General features: G+C 38.3%; 1 protein-coding gene across 2 annotated transcripts in view; it reads left to right on the forward strand.

Moving 5' to 3' along the window:
• LOC122647435 overlaps positions 1–26,223 on the forward strand; it is a 71,525-nt gene that overhangs the window by 17,500 nt on the left and 27,802 nt on the right. For both annotated transcript variants that reach the window (XM_043840826.1, XM_043840827.1), the window contains exons 2-9: positions 11,739–11,879; positions 16,624–16,650; positions 21,156–21,246; positions 23,909–23,952; positions 24,679–24,777; positions 25,094–25,151; positions 25,277–25,329; positions 25,510–25,611. In XM_043840826.1, coding sequence (XP_043696761.1) covers positions 11,739–11,879; positions 16,624–16,650; positions 21,156–21,246; positions 23,909–23,952; positions 24,679–24,777; positions 25,094–25,151; positions 25,277–25,329; positions 25,510–25,611 — 615 coding nt within the window. The remainder of the gene's footprint in view (positions 1–11,738; positions 11,880–16,623; positions 16,651–21,155; positions 21,247–23,908; positions 23,953–24,678; positions 24,778–25,093; positions 25,152–25,276; positions 25,330–25,509; positions 25,612–26,223) is intronic.

Raw genomic sequence — 26,223 nt, forward strand, 5'->3', positions numbered from 1 at the left:
GCCTAGTAAGGGGGAGGGGAAGCACACATACATAATAAATCATGATGCATGTCCTAACTAGTATGCTCCTAGAACAGTTACTAAGTCTCATGAGGTATAAGTACTACTAATGGTAGATGCTAACCTCAGTCCCGGAATTCACACATCGGTCACCCGAGTGAAACCATTCTACCACGGTGAGGACCCGCTAGATCGGCATGACACCAGGCAGCGGACCCGACAAACCCCCAAAGACCAACCCTGTCTGTTTATTCCCACAGCGGAGCGGACACGCTAACATGGGATAGAAGATGGCACCCCGGCATGGCCCTTCGGCTATACCACGGGTTGTCCAACACCTCTCCCCCTGTTGGTAAGGGGCGTAGTACTGGGTAATGAATATCAACTTAACCCAGTGCAGTCTAATTATGATGATACAAGCATGGATTGAGTTATAGAGTACTAAATTCCACCATCAACAATTTCACATAAATAAAATATCAATGCAATGCAGCATGCTCATATGCAGCCTAACTCACGTGCATTCTAATGCATTAAATTAAAGCTAGAAAACTATATGCATCAGATATAGTTGTAATGGTGCATGGCATGGCAATTAGCACAACATTGAAATTAATATGATAAACATACAGAAATTAAGGTCAAGGTCCCCTTACCTGCAGTGTAGTTTAACCTAGCCAGATAACCCAGCAAGAACCCAACAAACAGTCAAAGAACCGCAAGAACAGACCTAAACAACATATCAAAATAGCTTCTATTAGGCCTTACAAGAAGTCAGGGCAATCCCCAACATAACAGGGCAGCATGAGCATAAAAAAGGACCAGCCGGATGCAGACTCCAGAAGGGCCGGTCGACTGCCCCTGGGCCTGCAACTCCATCCGGGAGTTTGGCGGAATTTGGGGGTTTTGATCTACAGGGTCAGATCCTTGCATGCATGACCTCAATTTGATGTTTCAGCATCATATCAAGGTGGGTCAGTCTAATTGGGGTTCCAATTTCACAATTGATTTCATAATTTAGGAATTTATCAATTAAACCTAAATTAACTAACTTAGGGTTCATGAATTGCCATTTAGGAACAGCAAAATAGGTTCTGATTTGGTTTATTCCTATAATTTCAGGCTTTAATGGGACTGAGATTGATTTAAACCAGTCCATTTATGTCCAATTACATAGACCATAGCTTGGTCTTCAAGCTTAATGGCAGAAATTGTCACACCCCGGCCCGATTATTAAGGGCCAAGTGTAGCAGGATGTCTCTGACATCCTATCAATCCCCTAGGATCACAAGTGCAGTACCCTATTCACAATCATTGCTCATAGATACAGTAATCAGAGGCAGCGGAAACAATTTAATTAATAGAGATAACATCATTAGTAAGAGAAGTCTAAATGATATTTCATTTATATAAATGATAAGGCTTGTGATACAACTATACAGTTCTCAAAGGTAGCACAGAGTAAAAGTATACAAGAAACTATTCTATAACTATATAAAGCATTTATAAAGCATAAAAGAGTGGGGAGGTAGCCTGGATTATCAGGCCAAGATCAGGAGGTTGCGCAATCATCACGTGCGCACGAAGTATCGTGCACTTCAAACGCCAGCGCCGCAAAGCCAACATTAGAAGTAACTAAATCACCTGAAAAATAAGGATATCCACAGGGGTGAGCTTTCCACTGAGCCCAGTAAGGAGGAGGGGAAGCACACAAACACAGTAAATCATGATGCATGTCCTAACTAGTATGCTCCTAGCACAGTTCTAAGTCTCATGAGGTTTAAGTACTACGAGTAGTAGATGCTAGCCTCGAAGAGAACCCGCCAGGAAAGCATGACACAAGGCAGCTAACCCGACAAACCCCCAATGACCAACCGGAAAGCATGACACAAGGCAGCTCCAGACGTCGGTCACCCGAGCGAAACCATTCTACTACGGTAAGGACCCTCCAGATCGAGATGACACCTGGCAGCGGACCCGACAAACCCTCAATGACCAACCCTGTCTGTTTATTCCCACAGCGGAGCGGACAAGCTAATATGGGACAGAAGATGGCACCCCGGCATGTCCCTTCGGCTATACCATGGGTTGTCCAACACCTTTCCCCCTGTTGGTAAGGGGCGTAGTACTGGGTTATAAATAACAACCTAACCTAGTGCAATCTAATTATGATATTACAATCATGGATTGAGTTATAGAGTACTGATTTCCATCATCAATAATATCATATAAATAATATATCAGTACAATGCAATGCAGCATGCTCATATGTAGCCTAGTTCATCGTGCATTCTAATACAAAAAAAACAAGCTAGGAAACTATATGTCTCAGATACAGTTATAATGATGCATGACATGACAATCAGCACAACATAGAAATTAAGATGATAAACACACAGAAATTAAGGTCAAGATCCCCTTACCTGAGTTGTAGCTAGCCTAGGTGAATAAACTCCAATAGGCAGGCAAGAACAGACCAAGACAGTCCTAAATATGAGATAAGAATATTATAGATTAGTTATAGAAGGAATTCTAGGTCAGTTACCCACCAACAATCCAACAAACCGACTAGAAAACAGTAGAAACAACCCTAAACAACATACCAAACACCATGCAATAGGTTCTGGGATGGTCCAAGGTCAAGTCCAAAGGGTCTAGGTCATAAGGGCACAAAAATGGGGGAGCCGGATACAGACTTCCAGGGAGCCTGTCAACCGCCCCTAGGCCTGCAACATCATCCGGGTCAGTGTCCGAATTTGGGGGTTTTGCTTCAATTGGCCAGATCTTTGCATGCATGGCCCAAATTAGGAGTTTTAACATTAATTTAAGGTGGGTCAATCTATTTTGGGTTCCAATTTCATAATTAGTTAGTTAATTTAGGAATTTCTTCAATTAAACCTAAATTTCTTAGCTAGGGTTCATGGACTAGCTACTGGGAGCAGAAATTGGGCTTATTAGAGGTACTGCCATGGAGATTCGGGCATAACTGAACCTAGATAGCAGCAAGACAGCATTATAAATAGTAAAATCTATAAAAGTCAAGCTCAAATTAGAGCTTTAATGGCAGGTATTTACTTGGACAACACCTAGGTTATACTAGGATGAACTTAGGGTAGATTTAGAGCATTTTTAGAAGAAATTTAGAGGAAAAGAAGGTAATTACAGCAAGGGATTCACCAAGGTTTACTTGAAACTGTAATTGCAGCCTTCTAATGGAAGCTTTAAGCCCAAAATTAGGTGTAAGAGATAAGCCTCCAAGAACAGCCTCTAATCCCTCTTCTCCTCTTCCTTTTTTCCTTTTCTTTCTTCTTTCTCCAAGCTGGAACGAATTTTTCAGCTTCTCTAACTTGTAAAGTGTTTTGTAAATAGTATAAGAGAAGTTATATATATATATATATATATATATATATAGGATACTTAACCACTAAGGGGCAGAATGGTCATTTGGTTATAAATTATTTCTAAAATTGATTCTTTTGTATTTATTACCTTATTCCAGCTACAGAATGATGTCATGCGACATCAGGGATGATCCGGATACGGGTAACTGTCTGAAACCACATTCCCCACCGGGGAACTGGGTCCCACGGGGTCAATTTTACTAAAATATCCTTCTAACCCTATTTGGTCGTACAAAACGTTATATAAATATATTTTAAATTATACTTACATTGAGTTTAATTAAGGGGGAGGTCCTGTAGCCTGTCCAGCCAGCAGACCCGACACAGGTAGCTCTGGTTTTGGGTCCCATAAGGTAAAAATTACTATTCTGCCCTAATACACTAATTAATTAAAAATACAACATACATACATATAAAATGGGATTCTTACCTGGGATTCGGCCTAAGATAGAGAAAGGCTTTCGCAGGCCATCAATCCAGCATGCCAAGCTTATGTGTTGTCTTCCGCTAGACACCTCAGACTCATTTAAGGCCATGGTAGTTGGCTGATCGGAATGTCTTTACAGACGAGTAATGAGATAGGTCTGAATTTCTTAATCAAGATGGCCCTCAACTTAGAGGCTAGCATGGCCAAATATTGAACCAGAACCTGAAATCACACAGATTCCAAAAGTTCAAATTTATTCGGAAATTTGACCGGGTTTCACAGAAATCCATTATAGGTGATTTAGAGATGGAGAAGAAGGAAGCAAGGAGGAAGACAGCAAGTTCTAAGGCTTACCTCAGTTGTAGAAACAGAGATAGAGTGCAGGCAGCCTTGGATTTGTGCAGGTTCAGCTCAGATTTCAGGTATAAATCCAAGCTTTCAAGTTTAGAGCTTCCTCTTCTTCCCTTCTCCTTCCTTTCTTCTTTCTTGTTTCTTGTTCTCCAGGAGAGAACGAATTTTACAGCTCTTAGATATTAATTGTGATATGAAAATAGACTAAGAGAGGGTTCTATATAAGGTTATATGGCATTTAAGCACTAAGGGGCAATTCTGTCCTTTGGTTAAAATCTTTTCAAAAATTAATTTTAAAAGCTATTTATAATTATAAATCTGTTTCTAATAACTATTCTAACCATAACTTGATGCCGGACGACATCAGAGATTATCCGAACACGGGTAATTGTCTAGAACAACATTCTCCACTGGGAAAGTGGGTCCCACATGGGCAATTTGACTAAAATACCCCTGAATTTCTATTTGGTCGGACAAACAATATATAAATTCATTTAAATCGTACTTACAACAATTTTAATTGAGGGAGAGGCTCTGCATAGCCTTCAGGCAGCAGATTCGGCACAGGTAACTCCGGTGCAGTGTCTCACAGGGGTCCTCTGACTCCAGAAGGGCATATTGGGAAGGATCCTCGGAGTCCTCCATAGGTGTGTCGAGTATTTCTTCCTTGTCCTCGACCGATACAGCCCATAGCATTGATGCTATCACAGATTGAGAGCTAGAACCTGTAATCACACAAGTTCCAAAAGTTCAAATTTATTCAGAAATTTGACTGGTTTTCACAACAAGAGCCAAGCTGGCACTCCTTTTCTAATTTCCTTTTAATCTTCATATCGGTACAAATTTGAAGGCCTTCTTGCTGGATTTCAGCAATGAGTTCACCAAAGGTATATTGAACAAATGGGAGGAGACCTCTATACTTGTTTCGGAACCGCATTCGAACCTTTTCGGCGAAAAGAGGGGGTAGACCAGATATAAATTTTTCCTGCCAGAATTCGGAATTGCTATCATCACGGAGATAGACTTTGGAGAGGAAGACATCTTTATACCAGCGAAAATGGGACATAGTGGGATAGTAAAGGCTCATAAGTTGCTCTCGAGTCTTATGCCTTAAGATATCTGTCTGTCCAATGAAATGGGTTATAAGGGTATAGACAAGGGTGTTAACTCCGTCTTCTTTATCTTCGTACAGGGTTTGTACGACCACTGTATTATTTGGTCTTGCTGTCTGGACATTTCGTGCCACAGGAGTTTTTGAATATATAATAGCAGTTTTGGACTGCTCAGAAAGGTAATTATCCCACCAGCCTCTAAGCTGTCCTGAGAACCCAGTAGCGATCATTTTAGCAATTTCACTATCCGTGGGTTTATTTTCGGTGGTGGAGTTCATACAAACCGCAGCAGCATACATGGTCATGCATTTAAACATATTAAGTATATTGTATTCTGAGAAGCCATCGAGATTCCACTCGACAATATTTGCCCCGGAGTATTCCCAGTGATCAATTTCTTCTTCAAATTGAAGATCGACTGGGGAAGGTCGCGGGTAGTATATATTGGTGGGTGCTGTAGGAATAGTACACATGGAGCGAACGGGGTTATATTTTTTAAAAGCCATTTTATTAACCTGACCAGGTTCGGCTTGAAATTCCATTTCTATGGCTGAGATATCAGTATCCGTATCAGAATTATTGTCTGCTATAGAGACGGTTCTAACATTTTTATCTTTAGGGGTAATATCTAGCTGGGCAAGTCTAGATACAAGAGCTTGTAATAATTCAGTTTGTTTAGTATTGGGTTTAGTGGTATGAGATAGGGTTGGTGGTGGTTTGAATATAACAGGTTTAGCAACGGAGGGAAGAGGAGAATCATTAGAAGAACTTGAGGATGAAGTAGCAGGAATAGATACAGATTGATTATTGGATATAGTTGAAATAATTTTGGTTTGAGAATTTAATAAATCTTCAATCCTAGTGTTCTGCTCTCCGATAGATAAGAGATGTAAATTTGTATAGTTATTTTGTTCTACTATATGGTTTATATGGGTTTCATTGACTAGCCTATTTCCTATGGGAAAGGCAGTCTTGAACGGAGCCGCCTTGGTACCATTCATATTGAGCCCTTCAGCCAGGGGATGGATAGCAGTTATTTCTTTATTTTCTTTCGTGGTATATACTCTGGTAATTTGGTGAGTAGTATTCAGCTGAGGTTCTATCATCTGAAACCAAGAGAAAAATGGAATATTTAATCGGTTTTTCTCCATATAAGTGACCCATTCTGTATGAATATTCTGTCTAGTAAAAGCATCGTACTCAGAGAAGAATCTATTTCTTTTATTTAAATTTTTATCAGATTTGAATTCTCTAAGTAAGAATTGTTTATTGATGAGAAATGGTGTGACCGTATGAACCATATATAATCTGGCATCCATATCAAAAGGTGTGGGTGAAGAGGGTTCCCCAGAAGCATACCGATGATCACGATACTCCACATCGTATAATGGATGTTCCACCTGAGTGTGCATAGAACGACGAGTATAACTAACATTAGATAATAGTGTTTATAAGAGGTTGAAGGTATGTCTGAGCATGAAGCCCGAGATGGTGTCTGATCTGGTATAAACCTTGTTGGAAATGATCGAGTGGAGGAAGATCGAAGGGAAGCAGTAGTAGGCATAGCCTCTGGGATATGTCGAGGAGGTCTAGAGAAACTGATTTCGACATTCCCAATTTCGTCTTGGACGATATCGAGAATTTCAGTCCTCTGGATGGGTTTAGGAGGAACAACGGTGGCTAGGCGCCATTTATCTGGGAGAGTAACGTCTTCCCAAGAAATCATTCTGGGAACCATGACATTAGATTTATTTTCATTTGCTTGAAGAAGAATGGTATGTCCTTTGGTGTCAATAACTTTAGCCTTTGGGGCTAGAGTAGTCATGACCTTATAGTATACACGACATATTATAGCCAGATGCTGTGATCCTGGCTTCATGTCGAATCCTTTGGTAGAAATATTAAGAGTAAGGGCATCCATAAGGTTTATATCGGATAATGACAAACTAAGATTAGGATAACACTGGGTATATACTGGTCCTTGGAAAAGACTGGTTTCTAGTTGGCTGAACATAGAATGATTCATAAGATTGTGTCTAGCATCACGAAGTAGAATTAGAACAGTATTGTTTATTCCTGTTTTGACCAAAGGTTTAACTGCTATCTGTATGCATCCTATATGTAAATAGTTATACCCTTTGTTTATGTGACTTTGAATTTGGTCAGAGGGTAAAAGTTGGAGCTCATCTTGCTGCTCGGATATGGCTATGGTTTGTTCACATGTTTTTATAATGGAATCTGAATGAAATTCAAAAGTTCCTTTAGTATATATAGAAGTTTCATTGAGCTTTGGAATAGATCCTTGCTCAATATGTTTTTCTAAGTCTTTAAATACTATTGTTTCAGAATTGAGAACAGAAGGATTGGAATGTTGTAAGTCAACCCAAGAATTTTTGGACAAAGATCTGAATAACCTAGCCATACGGGCAATCTAAGCAGAGTTCCTGGCTGAGTCAACACTGCACAACTCCTTACTGCCCTGATGCCTCCTGGCTTATATATATATATATGGGTGCGTGGTGGCAGTGTACGTACTGCCAACTTATTGTTAAGTTCTTTATTTATTACCATAGATCTATCATATATTTTATCTGAGCCATCAGTTGGTTTCCCTTAGTCACCGTACACCGTTTCCCAACTTTTATGAGATATACGACAAGCCCTCCGCTTCCTTCCCACCCTCTCCCCCCACTCTGCGGCGACTTTGCGGACCTCACTATTTCTCTCTGTTCTCGTCAGGAACCTCGAGCACCCATCACCCAATAGTAGTAGGTGACCTTGTCTACCAGAGATATGGATAATCTCTTGTTCTGTTTTTATTCCCTTTGTGTTGGGATTTCCTTTCTCTGCTTTGTTTTTGGGGTTTCTGGAGTTTCTTTCCCCACTGAGCCTTTGGTTGTCTCCAATTGTTTTCTCACAATGGTGGTGGTTTTTTTATGAGAGAATTTTGGGTTGTCATTTCTATGGTGGATAAGGGTTTTTCCAGGGGAGCATCAACTGTGCTCTTTTCTGTGGTGTTGATTCTTCTTCAAGTCACCTTTAAAGTAATTGGAGTTCTCTCTTCAAGTTGCCGTTTGCTTAGTACTGTATTTCCCTCTTTCATTCGGAAATTCCTGCTTGTCTGAGGGTGCTAGAAATTCTGCTCCTCAGCCTGGATTTTGGTCTGGTTCTTGTAAAATTTCATTGATGAGGATTTGAAGGTGTTTGGGATGTCGTGGTTGTTAGGAATTGCTGGTCTGAAGCTGAGGTTTCCCAGTGTCATCTCTCGTCCTGCTGCCCTCTCTCTCTCTCTCTCTCTTTCTCTTCTCGCCAGGAACCTCGAGCACCCATCACCAAAATAGTAATAGGTGACTTTGTTTATAAGAGAGAAAGCACACCATTGCACAACGATCAATAGATCAAAGCACAATCGCCCAATTTCCATCAGCAAAAAGAAAAAAGAAATAAAATGAATCCTTCCGATCGGGAAAATCCAAAAAAAAAAAAGAAAATCTCCCCGAAGATTCAACTATATAACAGGATAATAAATTTCCCTTAGAGTTACTCTGCCATTAGAGGCTGTCCATGTCTCTCTTGAAGCTCAAAGCTGCCGAATATACCATTATACACAGATTAAGAAAGGCTAAATGGTCGCACAGGGAAGAGAAGAGAGAGAGAGCAGGGGGAGGGGAACGCAGAAGCCAGGCAGGGGAAAGAGGGTGGGCCGGGAGGGAGATGCCGAGAGACGGGGCAGTGATGCAGAACTGGAGTACGGGATGAGAGATCACCGTCACAGCCAATAAGTGTTCAATGGCTGAGATTCATTGTCATTAGATCGATGGTTATGATTCAAAAAACGGCCTGCTAACTTATTTTTGGGTCCATTCCGTGACCATTAAGCCTATATATATATATTTATATTGTTTAAGTCTTAGAGACGTAAATATTTTATTAGGGAATGAGTGGTGATTATGAATTTTTTATCCATTTAAGACTTCTAAAATTTAAATGATAGGATTACATAGATGGTGCAAATTTTTTACTTTTATTGAATTGAAGTTGAGTTATTGCTCTACTTTCTGTGCTTATGGATGCTTCCTTTGAGTTTCTAGCTGTATAATTGATGTAGTATCACTTGGTTGGTTGGACCAGCATGATAGGATTTGGAGACCCAAACCCAAACCTAAACCCAAACAGAACCAGTCCAATGGTATTTGGTCCAACAAGGGCTGGAATTAGTTTAGTTATTTAGTAGTTTATTTACTTCAATCTTTTATTTTGAGTTGAGTATGTAGGAGTTGGAGTTTATTTCAGTTTCATAGATTAAGTAGGAGTCATGTTATTTTCTTCTTTAAATACTTGCATGTAACCCAATAATAGGCACAGTGAATTGAATAGAATTTTGAGTTTTACTCTTTGAGAGTGAGTGATTGTGCGATCTCCTTCCCCTTCTCCCCTACCGGCCCTCCACCAATCATTTCTTGCAATAATCTTTGGGTGTGAGTTGTATGCTTGAAGCTCATTTATTTATCCTTATCCTTTTTTTTTCTTCTTCTTCTGCTTCCTATTTGTTGCTAAGGTTCTAAAACTCGGTCTCGACCAGGTCGAGTTTTCCGAGATCTCGACGAGATATAGTAGTTTTTTTATGTTTCGGAATTATGTTTCAGTGGGCATATGGCCATAGTTGGCTCCGAAACTTTAAGGTAAGCTTGTTTTAGGCTTAATAAACATATTTGAAGGTTCAAATTGGAAGTAAAAAACACCCAATTTGGTGTTTTGGATTTGCACCCTTGGTTGGCAGTAAAGGCCGAACCCTTAATGTAATATTGCCTATTCTACACATTGTTTGAATGATATGAGACATAATTGGCAAGTAAAACAAGTAAATTATACCCATAATATTGAATAATTATTTAAGAAATAGTTAAAGATTTAAAGTTTCTACTACAAACCACAAGATACAATGAAGTGTTCACAATGCATATTACATAGACACCCAATCTAAGTACAATGAATAATACATAAGTCATAAACACCTTACTACCCTAGTCTTCCGCGTCTTAACTCCCAAGTCCCAACAATACAATACTATGACTCTATGAGTACTGAGGAGGTCAAGATTGTTGAAATATTCGAGATTTCACCGAGATTTCTCCAAGATTCGAGTTTTTACATTTTTTGTTTCGTATAATAACTCGTCTCAAGAAGCTCGAGTTTTCAGAGATCTCGCCGAGATTTTGAACTTTGTTGTCGCTAAGTGTTGCAGCAACCTTCAACTACGCATCACCAGCACTCTTCTTTTCAACATTTGCTGATTGAAACATTTTCAAACCACACCCATAACCTGCCCTATTGAACCCTAGACAGTCTCATCTAAACTGGGAAGCACCCCTAACAGATTGGCTGTTTTTTTCCAGACATTCTGTTTTATGCTGTTATATGCTACCATTAAAGCATTTTCAACATTGTTAAGCTTTCTAAGCCCTTCACTCCTATAAACCCTATCCTGTTTTTTCCATTTACTGTCTACTAAACTTAACTCTAGTTTCACAATTCACATTACTAACACCTTTAATTAGACCTACAAGGCCGCTGTTTTATCTCCCAAGTGCCCTCAGTAATTGCGATCGTCAGTTTATTTGGTGCTTGATTTCACTCCTTCTGAGCTTGCCATGTTGTGGGATCCCTAGCCCTACATCAACTTTAGCTGCAATATATCACAGAATAAAAATGGGTTTTGGGTATTAAAATGTGAATAAAAGGTTAAAGTTCTGCAAGTAGAATGGAGAAACTGGTGCTTCAGATGAAGATGAGAGAGTTCCAACCCTCGCCAGAAATTTGTTTCAAGTGAGATGGCTTCCTGTTGTAGTAACCATTTCTCCCTCTTGCTATGTTTGTGTGACAACTAAGAATAGATTGCCTGTCAAAAAATATTCCTGGTCTATTTAATTTAGGGTAAATTACACGTCAACCTTGGTTTTCAAACGAAACTCAGATCACCCCCTGGTTTTTGAAAAAACTCAAATCACCCCCTGGTTTAGACCCCAATATGACAAATTAGTCCCTAACGTTAGTTTTATGCTGTTAAGTGATGATGTCATCCAGTTAAATAAATTTAAATCCCTAAACTACCCTTTAGCAGTGTATTGTAAATTTAATTCTAATGTTTAGTACAAAGGTAAAATAGTCCTTTCACACCAATAATTAACAGCAGACTAACACCGCTAGTGTAGAGGGGATGATTTGAGTTTTTCCAAAAACCAGGAGGTGATCTGAGTTTAGTTTGAAAACCAGGGGGTGACATGTAATTTACCCTTTAATTTATGATGTTGAACATGGTGCTGTTATACAGTTGTAATATATCCACGAAAAATAATTGCCTTTTTCTTAAAGATCTAACAAAAGGACCTTTCTGGTTTCATTTTACACAATTTTCAGTTGTGTTCCATGATCTTCTTTTGGTTGCAGGTTGACATATTCCACTCCTGTCGATTGGCTCTAAGTCATTCAAGGAAGGTGTCTAAGATCACCAGGCCAAGTATTCAGATGGCTTTGGTAGAAGAGAGACTATCATGTAGTCAAAAAGTGGCAAAAACTTCTGAAATCTTGGTAATTCAAATTTCCTCCGAGTTTCTTGTAAACATTCTCTGGATAAATTCTGCAAAAGGTGAAGAATGCGTGGTGTGGTTCAGAGTCTATAATAAAATTTAGAAGATTACTAAGCTGGAACCACTTTAAATCATGATCAAAATTGAAGAAATTTGAAGATTTGGGTCTGGAATTGATGCAATTTCAGAAAAACAGACTTATCATGTATTAATAAACACTGCCTAGGGCTGCATTTATGAGTAAATAATTTCTAAATTCCAAAAAACAAGAAGACGAATTGATGGTTAACTAGAAAGGTGAATCAGGAGCTGTAACTGATGCAGTAGCACTTCCATGTACTGGCATGAACCTGGTTTGAAGTCCATACCAAGAACCGGGTTCAAATCTGGTTTCAGTCCAGTAGGATGTTTAGGGGATTATTTATTTTATTTGGGGTTATCTTGTAATCTTTATTTTTTTTGTCATATTGATTGGGGAAGTAGAATATGTAGAAGATTGGTTTCCTTGTTTTAGTATTAGTTTCCTAGTTGAGTTCTATCTTTGTTTTAGAGAGTAATTAGGAGTTTCTTCTTATTTATATGCACGTAATCCTACCGATTGAGTAGGTTAAGTGAATTGAAGAACTAGTTTGAGTTTGCTGTGGTGTGGCATGAGCCTGCTTACCATTGTATTCTTTGTCTTTCATCCTCCTCCTTCCTTCTTCCCTCCCTGTGATTCTTTTCTCCTGCTTCCTTTTCTTCCGTCATTTTTATTACCTTCGTTTCTGTTCTCTGTTCTCCCTTTGTTCTGTTCCAGCAATACTAGTCTCCCACAATTGGGTATCGATCTCTCTCTCTCTCTCTCTCTCTCTTCCCTTTCTCTCTAGTACTTTGGGTGTGAGTACCTTTGACTTAAGCAACTTTAACCCTACAGCTACCTTTGCTACAAGCCTCAAAGTTGAGAGCAAGGTTCTAAATCTTGGGTTTCGACTAGCCAAAAACCGAGATATGGTTGAAACTGGTCGAAACCTGGTACTTTTTCCCAGCCAACTCGAAACTGGTTTTGAGGCCTAGAAATGGTTTTTTAGGTTTGATTTTTTATATACAACCTATTTTTGACATTCTAAACACAATGCATGAACTATTTTCACAAAAAAAAAAAAAAAAAAAAAAAAATCAAAATGGTACTTGTGGTTTTTGACCCATGTTCTAATGACGCGCAATGTACTAAGAATCATAGTTGTCATGACAGACACTTATATATGCCAAATATCATTTAAGTAAATGTTTTAATTAAGATATTATTCATAATTAAGCAAATACCCCCTATTTGAAATCCAATAAAAATAGTTAAAAAATCAAATTCCAAAAGGATAAAAATTCAACCCCCCAGTTCAAGAACAAAACCTGGATTTTAGGCGATAGGTGCAATTTTCAACTTTCTAATGCTTGGGGTTTTTCTCAAATCTAAAAATTCCATAGATCTTAATATGGTAAAACATTGCTAAAAACCAAAAGTGCGGTAAAATATTCATTTGTTTTGATGTCCAAAAAAATATTTTCATTCAGAGCGATTTTGACAGTATTCATGCACACCAAATTAAGTTTGACTGGTACATAACTCCTTCAACATAAATCATATTTAAGCAATCTTGGATTTGTTGGAAAGCTTTGTTTTGAAAGCTTTAAATGATATTTGGCATAAATAAATGTCTGTCCTGGTTTCTGGCATAAATAAGTGCCTATTCTGGTTTCCAACCAAGTTTCCTCAATTTTCGATGGGGATAAGTGACACTTATATAGGTATTCAGGTCAAACTAGCAAAATCTGGTCGAAACAGGTTGAGTTGGGTCGAAACCTGGAACTTGGTTCACCTGGTATTGACCAGTTTTGGTTGATTTCGACCAGTTTTGACCGAAACTGGTCGAAACCAGTTGAAACCAACCGAAACCCTATACTATTGAAACTCCCACCTTAACTCGTCTTGGTTTCTTGCGAAACCGAGATATCTCGGTGGTTTCGGTTGGTTTTGATCGAGATCTCTTTCCATGGTTGAGAGACAACTGGCTGAAACCAGATCTACTATGCTGTTTACTGCCTCCCTTGGTTTCAGCAGGCTACTAGTAGAATAATTTATCAGGTTTGGAATCACTGTGGTTTGAGATCGAAGAGGTGGTTGATAATGAACCTTGTCCTGGAGTTTCCTCGGATTTGGGCTCAAGGGAAGAGAGCTCGATTGTCTTTTCTGAGTTTGAGTTTTTCTCTTTCTTCTATCGTGTGAGGAAGAAGATCGGATTATTTATAATTTACAACTAAGCCCATTCGCTACAATTACATAAATACCCCTTCTTTTATGACCTGTTTCTTCTGTTATGATCTGTTTCTGCTTTATCGTCTCCTCACATAAATTTCCAGAATTACCCTGTTTCTTTAGAAGTAATTCATTATTGCTCCCGATTTTTATTATCTTACTCTTAAGGTGATGCAGCTCCAAGTAGGAAGAAGAAGAAGAAGAAGAAGAAGTCCTGAACTTAGGGCTTAATTAGGGAGCGATAAATTAGGTTTACTTTGCTAGCATTTTCCATACTTAGTTTATTTTCTGTTATTTAAATTGAACCGGTTTAAAATTGGTTGCATCCAAATGGTTCAATTGGTCCAATTTAAGTTGTTTAGCTAAGTATCTCTCAACTTAAGTTATTAGGGGTAGATAGGACATTTTACTGTTTTAAATTAATAGCTTTAGGTTATAACCACACCCTTCCACGATTTGTGAAGGAGGAGTGTTTTAATTGTACTAGGATTTGACATTAGCCTTCTATTATTAAATTAGAAATCGTGGGAGGCTCCCCCACAGATTATTTTGAGTTAAAAATTTCGTGTGTTGGCTGCCATTGCTGCTGCTCCATTACTCCCTTGTGGGTGTGTCATGTGTGCATCCTTGTGGATATCAAGGTGGAAAGGGACTGGTGGAATCCGGTTGACTCCTTACGCCGTGACGGCTGGGAGGATCTTCTTCAATTCGGAGGTGGTTCTATCCTTTACATCTGTTCAAGCTGCTGCCAGTGGAATCTCTAGTAAGTTTGACACCCAATTTCTTCTTTTAATCCTCTAATCCTACCCCCCAATCGATCCCCTTTATTTTTGGTTTGAATCCCATAAACCCTAACTCATCTTGAACCTGTCCAGCCTTCATCCTTCATCCATATTCATCCAAAATTAGTACATAACCTCTCCATAACGGTACCTCCACTCGACATAACGGTACCTCCACTCGACCTGAACCCTAAGCCTCCATTCTCATTCAAAACCCTAAATCCATAAAACCCCATTAAAGCCCCAAACCCTAAAACTCAGATCACCTACTTCCCACCATCAAAACTGAACCAAATTAAGATCGAGTCACCCCCTCACTGCCCTAGCCACTCGATCCAAACCCCTTCCCCAAATTCTCACTTTAAACCCTAAATTCAGCCTAGTTTCTAAAACCCAAAACCCAAACCCTAACCCTAGAAATTTCAGAATTTCAAATCTTTTTAGAATTTGACCTAACCTACATCGTTGGACTTCTAAACACCTGCCCTCTTTTATTGGTTATCACATCCTTCCATTCCCCACGTCCTAACCCTAGATTTGATATAAACCCCCCCAAATCTGCCCAATCAGCAGACACCTTCAGAACCTGATTTTCCCTGGCTCCTAGTAGGATTGTCTCCTATTCTAGGACTACATTATAAGGGCTTGATTTGCCTTGAAAAATAAAGAACTTCCATTACGCTTTATTGTTGAACTGTGTAGCGCTTAAGCAAGGTTCAAAATCTCGGTTGAGGCCGGTTTCAACCGAAACTCGGTCAAAACCTAGTATTTTTTCCAGGCCAACTTGAAACCTTGGTTTCGAGGCCCAGAAAGTTTTTTTTTTCCCCTAATTTTTTCTGTGCAGCCTATTTTTTACATTTTAAACCTAATCCATGAATTAGTTTCACAAAAGAAAACTCAAAAATGGTACTTGTGGTTTTGACCCATGCTAGCATACACTGAATGATGCTGTACACTAGCCTTATTATAAACACTAAGTCTACATATAGTTAACTACTGGAAATGTAAATAAGCTATTAAAACAATCAAAACATACATTAGAATGGAAAAGCAAGCCTACATGATAGATGATACAACACTCACCACTCAATTTCATGCGGAGTTTCTTGGCGGGTCTAATCCACGAGTTGCATACATAATTCTTATTCAATAAGTCTCTAAATCGACGGGGGTTATGTGCATATGTATTGATTTGTGAAAGACAGATTACACCTCTTAATAGGATTCCTTCTTAAACTAATACAAAGGTTGACTGAAACTAAAACGATTAATCGGCAACTATCGATAGCTAAAATTCCCCTAAATAAATTTAAGTTTACAAAATAAGCCCAACTAATTACTTATTGACCTTTTTGCCCTTGTTGGACTCAATGGGCAGGATTTCTTCAATCTGGGATTCCAAACTGGATATTTTTTATCCAGCCAAGCTCTTTTTTTCGGACAGATAGGCCCCAAGGAGAGTTGAACTCATGACCTTTTAATTGTGTGGTGTTGGTCTGTACCAACTAAGCTCTACCCCCTTGGGGTTAGCCAAGCTTTTGCTATTTGCTTCGATGTGACTTTTTCTTTGTAAAGAATTATTTTAATCTTTTCGTGAAGTTTAGTATTCAGATATTTTTGTTATTGGGTTTCTCTTGCTTGATAGACCTTGATGTATTTTATGTTCTTTCCAGGCTTATGATCTTGTTCAAGGAGCTCTAGTAAGTCCATATATTTCTCAATCTCTCTATGTCAACAAAATCTTAATTCCCCCATATTGATTAGAAAGTGTAGTGTGTATTCCATGACACAACTTCTTTTTTCTAGTCTTGGGTGTCACTTACATGTACTTGCCATGGACATGCCTAATGCTAGTTTGAGAGCTTTTGTTGATTGAAATTACATGTGAAAGGATTTTTTTTTTTAATTTTATATTTTACGTTTTTCTTAGTACAAATCATAGGGTTGTGAATGCGTAAAGTTATGAAGCTCCCCTTCCCCCTTTCTCTTTTGACTTTCACTTGATTAACTAGTAACAAACGAATCAATTATAATTTTTACTATCGGTAAAGGAAATTATGTAGCTTGAAAGCATATGAACGATAAACAAAGTGACACAGCTCTCAAATAGCACAAAAGAATAAACTAGTGAATCAGGAAAAGAAGTTGAAAACATAATCTTCTGCTAATGGGGTGCTGGTTTTCTAGAAGTTTAGGTGATTAGGTTCCGAAAATCGATTGAAACCAGAGTCGTAGTGAAGAAACGAAGGACCAGAATTTAGAGAAATAAATATCTGACGATCAGCAAATTAGGTTAAAGAGAAACCTTGGTTGAAATTCTGATTTGTAGAGGGGAACTAATGTAAAGCTAGGACACAACTATCATAACCCTAAACAGGATCACAATACAACCCAATATGGGTACTGATTTTAGACTTGAGAACAATATGTAAATATGAACTCAGCAGCAATAACAGCAGGTTATGACAAGCCTTAGAACTCCCTACAGTCCCCAACTCATACATTAAATATCCCCAGCAAAATAGGCAATAGGCAGCAGCCTTTATTTCCCTATCGCAGAACACCTCTAGCAGTTCTAAATTAGGAAAGTAAATTTGAAATTAATTGCATCAGAAGGAGAGGAGAAAATGGAGAGATAATACCATCGAGTGTAGGGGGATATGGATAGATTCAGACCTCCAAATTTCATGCGAATTTGTTGGACAGATTAAGAGATGCACCAGTTCTTGATTTAGGGCACAAAAGTGGAGAAATTTTATATCTCACAAACCTGACCTCAGAATATAGTTCAAAAACTCGTCTCGACCTGGTCGAGACAACCGAAATCTTGAGATGTGGGCAAGACAGTGCATTTTTTTTTGTTTCGGTGCGCAAAATGGCCATAGTTGGCTCCAAAACTTTAGGGGAAGCTTGTTTTAGGCTTAATAAACATATTTAAAGGGAGGATATCAGAGGCCATGCTCTTTCTCCCATCATGTTTACCACCGACACGATACTAACTCCCCTCCTTATCCTAAGAAGCGGCCCTACATAGACTATTCCATGCCTAGCAATGAGAAGAGTTTGCCTCTAAGCATGGATATCAGAGGCCATGCCCTCTGTCATGGCATTTCGGATCCTTATAATACTGGGTAGCACGCTTTTGTCGAGGTTGTGTCTAGTTGCCATGTTGTGGCCCGGTTTTCCCCCTCTTTAGTGTGCTGTGGTTGGCTCTTCCCCTCCTCTTTTGCAGGCCATTGCCTCCCCCTCTGTAATGACAGGGCCTTGTAATTGGTTTGTGCTTGTATGTTCTCCCCCTCCTCCCTTCTTTCCTTTGGTAATGAATTTTTTAATTCATTAAAAAAAAATATATATATTTAAATCTTCAAATTGTAAAACGAAGGCACCCATTTTGGTGTTTTGGATTACACCCTTGGTTGGCAGTAAACGTCGAACCCTTATGTAATATTGCCTATTCTACACATTATTTAAGTGTTTTGAGACATAATTGGCAAGTTAAACAAGTAAATTATGTAATAATGGATAAAGACACATAATATTGAATAATTATTTAAGAAATAGTTAAAGACTTAAATTCGAAACTACAGAGTACAGTGAACAATGCATAGTACATAGACACCCAACCCAAGTACAGTGAACAACACATATTTCATAGACACCCTAGTCGAGTTCTCGGAAAACTCGATTGAAACTATGCAAGTTTAATATTTCATATGCAGTTTCATTTCGACTAGGTCAAGATCTCCGAAATTTTCGAGATCTCGCCGAGTTTTTGAACTATGCCTCAGAAGAGGCCAAAACCCTGGTCGAGTGGTGCTTCCCAGGTGCTGATTTGGTCCTTTAAATACCAGCTAAGGTTGTTGGCTGGTTGTCCAGATCTGATGAAATGAAGTTGCAGCAGAAACCCTAGAGAAAACAATCCACAGGTACTGTATTAGGAGGTTTCTGTGATCGCACTCAGCAGGCCTTAGCACAGGGCCTAATCACTGTCGAGTGGAGGTCTTTGGATGAGGAATGAAGTCCCCAAGATATTAGTCCCTGTAGCCCTCTGGTTGCTGAGAGCTAAGGACTCGAAGTAGCAGCATAATCAAGGAGAAAAACCAGAACCGCAGGTGATTATAACCCACTCTGATCAGTGATTAATAACAGCAACAGCTTGAGGCTTCAAGGGGTCCTTCAATTGTTGAGACAGCAGCTTCTAATAATGCTCGGATAGTCTCAGATGATCAGAGAATAAAACTCAAAACAGCGAAAATAAAGTTATCGATGGGGGAATAGAAGTGGAGAAGGGGGTGGCTATCTCAGCCAAGGGTCTCATACCCCGAGGTCTCTCACCCATTGTCTCTCACAGCAGTGTATTAAGCAAAGTAAAACATCAATCAGCTTCATTAAAATCGTGTAAGACTCTTAATGGTCCAATTCATATATATTGGATGTTGCTATTACAAGAAAGGAAATAAAGCAAAATAGAAAGTCTTGAACTGCATAATCCCGTATTTCTACCTTCTACCCATATTTGTATTAAAATCCCATATTTCTGCATTCTACCCATATTTTAGGCCCATTAAGTTAGCCTATTATCAAGAGAACCCATTTGACTAAAGGCCCAACTCATATATAACCCAACCAGGGCTTATTTCCACTAAAATAAGCCAACTTCTGTGTTTTATCTCCATCATGGGGCCAAGCCTTGTACAGCACCAAAGAACCTGAGGGAAAAAAAAAAAAAAAAACACTTCTGCGGTCCCGCCTGACTGATCCAACAGAGCCTAGGGTTATGGATTTTCTGAGGCTGAACAACCACAATGAAAGCTGGTGGGAAATATTGTGGGTTGAATTTTTAGAATAAAAGATAGTACAAAAGAAGAAGAAATAGTAAGGTTTTAGATTTAGAAACAGATCTAATCTAATGTATTGCATAGAACAGAATTGTAGATCAGGTTTTAATATCTAAATTCTGAGAGATATTTCTAGAATAGAATGACAGAAACAGATCGGAAGTTGATATCTTAGTATCAGAATGCAAATAACAACTCTGACCCTGTAGCAAACAAAACTAGATAGCTAATAAGCCAGTCCAGTACATGTGGCAGTCAACAGAAAGACGAAGAAGAACAGGGTATCACAGGGAAGGGAAAGAAGGGAGATAGGGAGATAAGGATAGGAGATCGATAGGAGACTGCTTTGCAATTTTGAACAGTAACATGAAGAAAAGAGGAGAGGATAAGAGAAGAGCAGGGGGAAGAGCTCACAGCCCACACACTTCCATAAATAAACTTCTATTCAGCTCTGTCAATTGATGGGGGTGTGTTTGCTACATTCTTGTATAAAAAAAGCTCAAAAGTAGTGTTTGAGACTTGAGTAAACTTCATGCACTTCAGACTAATTGTAACAAAATTAAATAACCACTAAGCAACCTAACAAACTTAAATGCTAACACTAACTAGACTAAAATTAATTAGATTAACAAAAGATAAACCCCACGGCTTGTCAATGGCCCCACAGATAAAACTTAAGTTACAATAATACCCCTGGGATTTAAAGGAATACAAGAATGCCCCAACTATTCAATTAAAAAAAAACAGTCTAATTACCACTTACAGGGCCCTTATTTGGACCCAAACTTGAGCTTAATGGATTACAGAATGGACTGGATCTCTTGAACTTTGATTTCTAAAGTCTGTCGTGTCTGTCCAGCTGTTCTAATGCCACTGCATCAGGAGATCAAAGAAGAAATCTTTCTGCAATAACTATAATTCATAAGTAGTGAAACTACTTGACTAAACTGAAAATCTTCTTTGTTCAAGGCAGGGTACATATGTTTATATAGAACTCTCGAAATACGACTAGTGCTATGACTTGAACTTGCCTACTCCTAATACCTACTCAATCCACTTATCTTTTTTTTTTTTTGTAGAAACACCACTACTTATTTCTGGACTTGTAAAAGTCATTTAGACTTTCAAACTCCTAATGCTATTAGGAAAAGAATTTAAAGTCTGTGTAACCTCCCTTGGACTAAATTTTTTGGGCTTTATAATGGTGCCTGTAACTACCAAAAACATTAAAAGGATTAAATTCATATGATCATCTAATACCAAAACAACGCCTATCTTTGTCTGTGACTGCATTATTGACCCAAGTAAACAATCTTCCCCAGATTATAAATTGTTTTGTTGAATAACATTATTTTGATCTTTTGCAGGTTAATTGGAGTTCTATTATGGACAAGTCAATACCTGAACCACCAACTGCTGTTCTTCTGCACGGTATTCTTGGTGGCAGGAAGAACTGGGGTAGGTTTTATCTTGGTTATATTTTGTTTGCCTTTTCCATTTGTAATTATTGTTGGAGCAGTTCATAACTTTATGTTTGTCATTAAGTTGGATTTATTGTGTTGTATATTGGTTAGAAGAGTTCCAATATTGCTTGGGTACTTTAGGAAATACATCCAGTAAAATATAGTTTTGTGTTGCTCTAGCAGTATTGTTACTAATTAATAATGGTGATGCAGTTACTGCAGGGTAAATTAGGAGTTGGTTTTTTATTTTTTAAAAATTTTCTTCATTCATTTTTATTCATGCTAATAGAGTCGTAGAATAGAGGTGGAGTTTGATTCAAACTCTATTTCAGTTATTGAGTTTGAATAGGTTTAGTTTTTCTTAGAAGTCTTTAAATAGCTATGTAGTACAGCATCGTTGGACATATTTGATTGGAATAAAAATTTCGTTGGTGTTGCTGCTACTTCTCCCCTGGTCTTCTCTTATTAGGTGTGATTCATCCTCTTCCTCCTTTACTTCCGCTGTTCTTCTTCCTTCATCTATTCCTTCCTTCTCTCTTGCTGTCCTGTTTTTGTTACTCTGTTTCAGTGCTAATCGAGTTCCACCATAAGGGAGGGAGTCAATCTCTCTCTGTCGTTATTCTCTCAACCTCAAACTTTTGGGTCTGAAATATCATCCTAGCCCCTAGGGTGACTCAGATTGTAGTGTCTAAGGGTGAAATACCATCTGAACTGAAAGTCCTACACAGGTTTCATATCTGGTTCATGTTCTTCTGTCAGGACCAGTTGCAGAATAAATTAATACCTCTTCCTGTGATCTGCATGGCTCCCTTTTTTTACTTGCATTCAATAGAGTCGTGCGTTGTGATGCACCACCTGAAATTTCAAGCCGATTGGTGGTCCGATGGAGGAGTTCTATGGATCTATACCAATTCTGTTCTACCACCTTGTTTATGCTGTCGTGAGGTAGGGGATGGATCCTTTTGTTAATTACAAGTTCGTACAGCTGCTGATAAATTACGTAAAAGCCCCTCCTTTCTGATACTGTCCCACAGAATTCCATATACTTCACTCTTTGGGACTTGAATTGTTCCAAAAGTTACAAAGTTGCCATCCACCTTTCTATTTAGGAATTCTGTCACCTTATTGTGCCCATAGAGACCCATATTGAACCCTGGGATTGGATCAAATGGGATTATGTACTTTGAGCAAAGTTGATTTTTAGGTTTATGGACTTTTATTGAGATGAATATAGTTATTTTACACCTTTGAGAGTTACTAGAAATATATTGTCCAGGCAATATGTGGGTAACATGGCAGTCCTTGAGCCCTAGGTGATTGGTTGCCTTGAGTATCATGGCACTTGGACCCAGGGGAGAAACTTCAACATCTTACACCTTTTTTTTTTTCATTAGTTCATTGACCTCTTTGTGTTTTATAAAATATTGCATACAATATAGGCTAGTTTTCACAACTATGATTAAAAGTGCAATAGGTATCATGAGTTCTGGTAGTTGGTTTTATTGAGTACTTACTATTTTGTGATTCAGCAAGGGAATATATAATATGTAGGCATTTTAGACCTAGTTTTGTATGAAGGAGATTCTGTTTTCCCTGTTGGAATTCTTGCGGTGGTGAAGCGTATCTTCTTCTGCTGTTTATTTCAACTTCTTGGTTGCTATTTGCCATTTTTTTAAATTACTCATACTTCTTCAAAAGGTAGGAAGAAATTAATGGAACAAGCCTGGTGGATGAAGCTGATAATGCTAATAATACCTGGTTTTAGATTATGCTATAGTTGTGAAAAGGAGAATGTAGAGGAGCAAGCTGTTTCCTTTCACCAAATGAGGTGTGAAGAATTGAACGAATAGAAGACATGGGAAAGGAAGTTTTCGTAGCTGCTGGCATGGGTTTGCCAGTTTTATGAGTTATGCTTTTCTATTTTGGCATTCAAGAGTGAACGACGCTTGTTCACTCTTTCAATTCTTTTGGCTTTTGAGTTTGCTGGTGGAGTCTTGTCTTTTACCTTATGTTTAGAGGGGCAAATACATGGGTTAAATGCCATTCCCTCTCTCTTGGAGAAGTATGTTTTGATTTGTGTTATGCTGGAAGCTGGGTATGTAAGTTAGCTGCCATTTTGTGTCTCTGCAGAGCTTCAGCTGGTGCCTTATACAGTGTCACCCCTTGTCCCTCTTTGAAAAAAGAAAAGGAACAGAAGAAAAATAGGACAGCGTACAACTTGATCAGTTAGAAATCCTTTATCTGTGATCCATTAGGCCATAGACGGGGTCCATCCATGTATACCATTGCAAACATTTCAAACCTAATGGTGATGGTAGAAGTACCTAGAAGCTCACCAATAGTGATATTTTTTATTCTTTCTGTAGTGTACACTTAGTCATTTAAATTCTAGAAACATGTATCATGCTGTATGAAATAAATTTTCTCAAGATGTCTGTAGTTTAGGTTTAAAGTAGTCTTCTCAAACATCAATGCTGATCCATGCCCGTGCTATGTTTTGTCGGTCTTCAAGGATTGTAGGGATAATGGTGAAATGATATACTTACTTTCTGCTGGTACAGTTAGGTTGTTGTTGACTTTTTGCAATTTGATTATCCAACTCGTATTTGTTTGGATGACCTTCCTGGTGCTTAATAATATTATATGCACAACTGCAGGATCTTTTGCTCGGAGGTTGGCACAAGAGTTTCCCACATGGCAGGTAGTTCACATTTAACTTTAGAATTAGTTAAATTTTTTTTCTGATAAACTTTTTTTTTTTAATTTTTAATTTTTGAGATGGAATTTGCGAAAGATTAAATCTTGCAAATTTTTTTTTTAAAATTTTTGAAGAAACATCTTTCTCAATCTAGATATCAATTACAAGTATGTCTTAGTTCTTTGCTGGAGACCATATCCTCCACGATCTTTATGGTGTCTTTCGATAGGTTAATGACCTTGCAAAGAGATCTGGATGATGAGGAAATTCAAATTGGGAGTTTACTCTGCAGCTAATAGATATTCACCGTCTGATAGAAATAAAGCCATTTTATTTGAAAGAGGTTGAAAATTTTAATCGCCACTAAATATGGTATCATGAGATGGAATATGCATTAGATGGTTAGGGTCATTTTGACGTGGGGAGGTGGATCTCGTACACGTCATTGGAATTGAACAAATCATCATTCCATGCGGCCAAAATAGGAGATATCACCTAGCAAAATGATCTTGCTGACCCAGCTTACAAAAACCCCTTTTTCTTCAGAAAGCACAAAAATAGATGTCAACTGCCTGGCACTTCTTGATTTCTAACTTTTTAGTCCAACCTTTTTTTGATACAAACAACTAGGATATTAGGATCTATATGCATTCAAGTTAGATTTCTTAAATATATTGATTTTGATACTGGGAGAAACTTAAAATATTTTTCTTGGATTCATTGATGCAGCTTCTGTTGGTAGACTTGCGTTGTCATGGTGATTCAGCATCCATTAAAAAGAGAGGCCCTCATACCGTTGGCTCAACAGCTCTTGATGTGTTGAAGCTTGTACGTAATTAACTATTAGCGGTAATACCTTGGCACACATGTTGTTCTGTACCTGCTCTGTTACCTTGGGGCAATATAAGATTACAGTTATCTCAAATTTATGTATTGGTTGGTCTTACTGCATTTCTGGCCATCTGGGAATTATTGAAGATACAGGGTTCTCACTATATGCTAATAGGACTTAATTTTTATTTATATGACAAGTTTGGTCTTCTTTGAGCATTTTCGGTCGTTCGGGCTTTGAATTTTATCTAATCATCATTTTAGTTTGTTTAGATGATGCTTGTATGACTTTGTTTATTTTGACGTGGAACAGGTTGCTCATCTTAGAGTAACACCTCGAGTTTTAATTGGCCACAGTTTTGGAGGCAAAGGTATGTCACTACTGCTAATGACTTGAATCCAATTTCAGTTGATGCATCGATAAAATTAATTGTCTGTTGACACTTTTTAAGAGGTCAGAAAAAAAGTCTTAGTTGCTTGCTAATGATCTATGCAGTTGCCTTAAGCATGGTTGAACAAGCTGCAAAACCTCTTGCAAGACCAGTCAGAGTAAGTTAAAAGAGCCTGTCTAATATGGTTATGTCTTGCTCCAAGCTGATAATGAGAATGACCATGGGATCAGGGATGTTGCATTGTGCTGTTTTACTTCTTTCTTTTTTCTGTAGTTCTTTTCATTTTGTCCTTTTTATTTTTGATTTTGATGTCTGATATTTGAACCTTTGGCCAAAGGTCTGGGTGCTAGATGCAACTCCTGGAAAAGTTCGTGCTGGTGGAGATCAGGAAGATCATCCTGCTGAATTAATTGCTTTCCTAAGCAGGTTGCCAAAGCAGGTGACCGTTTTTTATTTTTTATTTGAACATTTACTGCTTAATAGAACACTCTCTTATGAGTTATGATAATGAATCATCCTTTTTCGTAAGTGGATATCTCTGCCTCTGTACTTGAAAATTCTCAATTTAATGAAATAGTTTTTCCATGTAATCAATAGTTTTATACTCTCTACTTCATTGACTTTGTTGTTTCAGTTTATACCTTTAGATCTTGAAGTACTTTTAATATCAGTTCCAAAGCAATAATAATCTGCTACATAGGATACGGATGTATTAGAATGTAAACAAGGTTTAAAATTGTTGTATTGGAAGCCATGTTGGGTGTCAGAATTCCTTGATTCTGTACAACTCCAACTTATTGTTTGTGACTCATCCAAGTTGTGAAATTTGGACTTGTTGTCGAGTTCATGCTGGCATATTAAAGAATTGGAACACCGTGCTCTTACTAAGTACTCTTAACTCATCAATTTGTGGCACTCAGTGCTCTAGTCCAACTGTCCAAGTATGGTTTATGAGCTAATCGATACTTCGATAGTGCTTTCGTGTGGTTGACAGAGGTGCTTTTTTTCTATTGAAGGAGATTATGCCTAGCTCTTGAATTGAAGTGTTGAG

Source organism: Telopea speciosissima, unplaced genomic scaffold (genome assembly GCF_018873765.1).
Source record: "Telopea speciosissima isolate NSW1024214 ecotype Mountain lineage unplaced genomic scaffold, Tspe_v1 Tspe_v1.0046, whole genome shotgun sequence".
Classification (NCBI taxonomy): domain Eukaryota; kingdom Viridiplantae; phylum Streptophyta; class Magnoliopsida; order Proteales; family Proteaceae; genus Telopea; species Telopea speciosissima.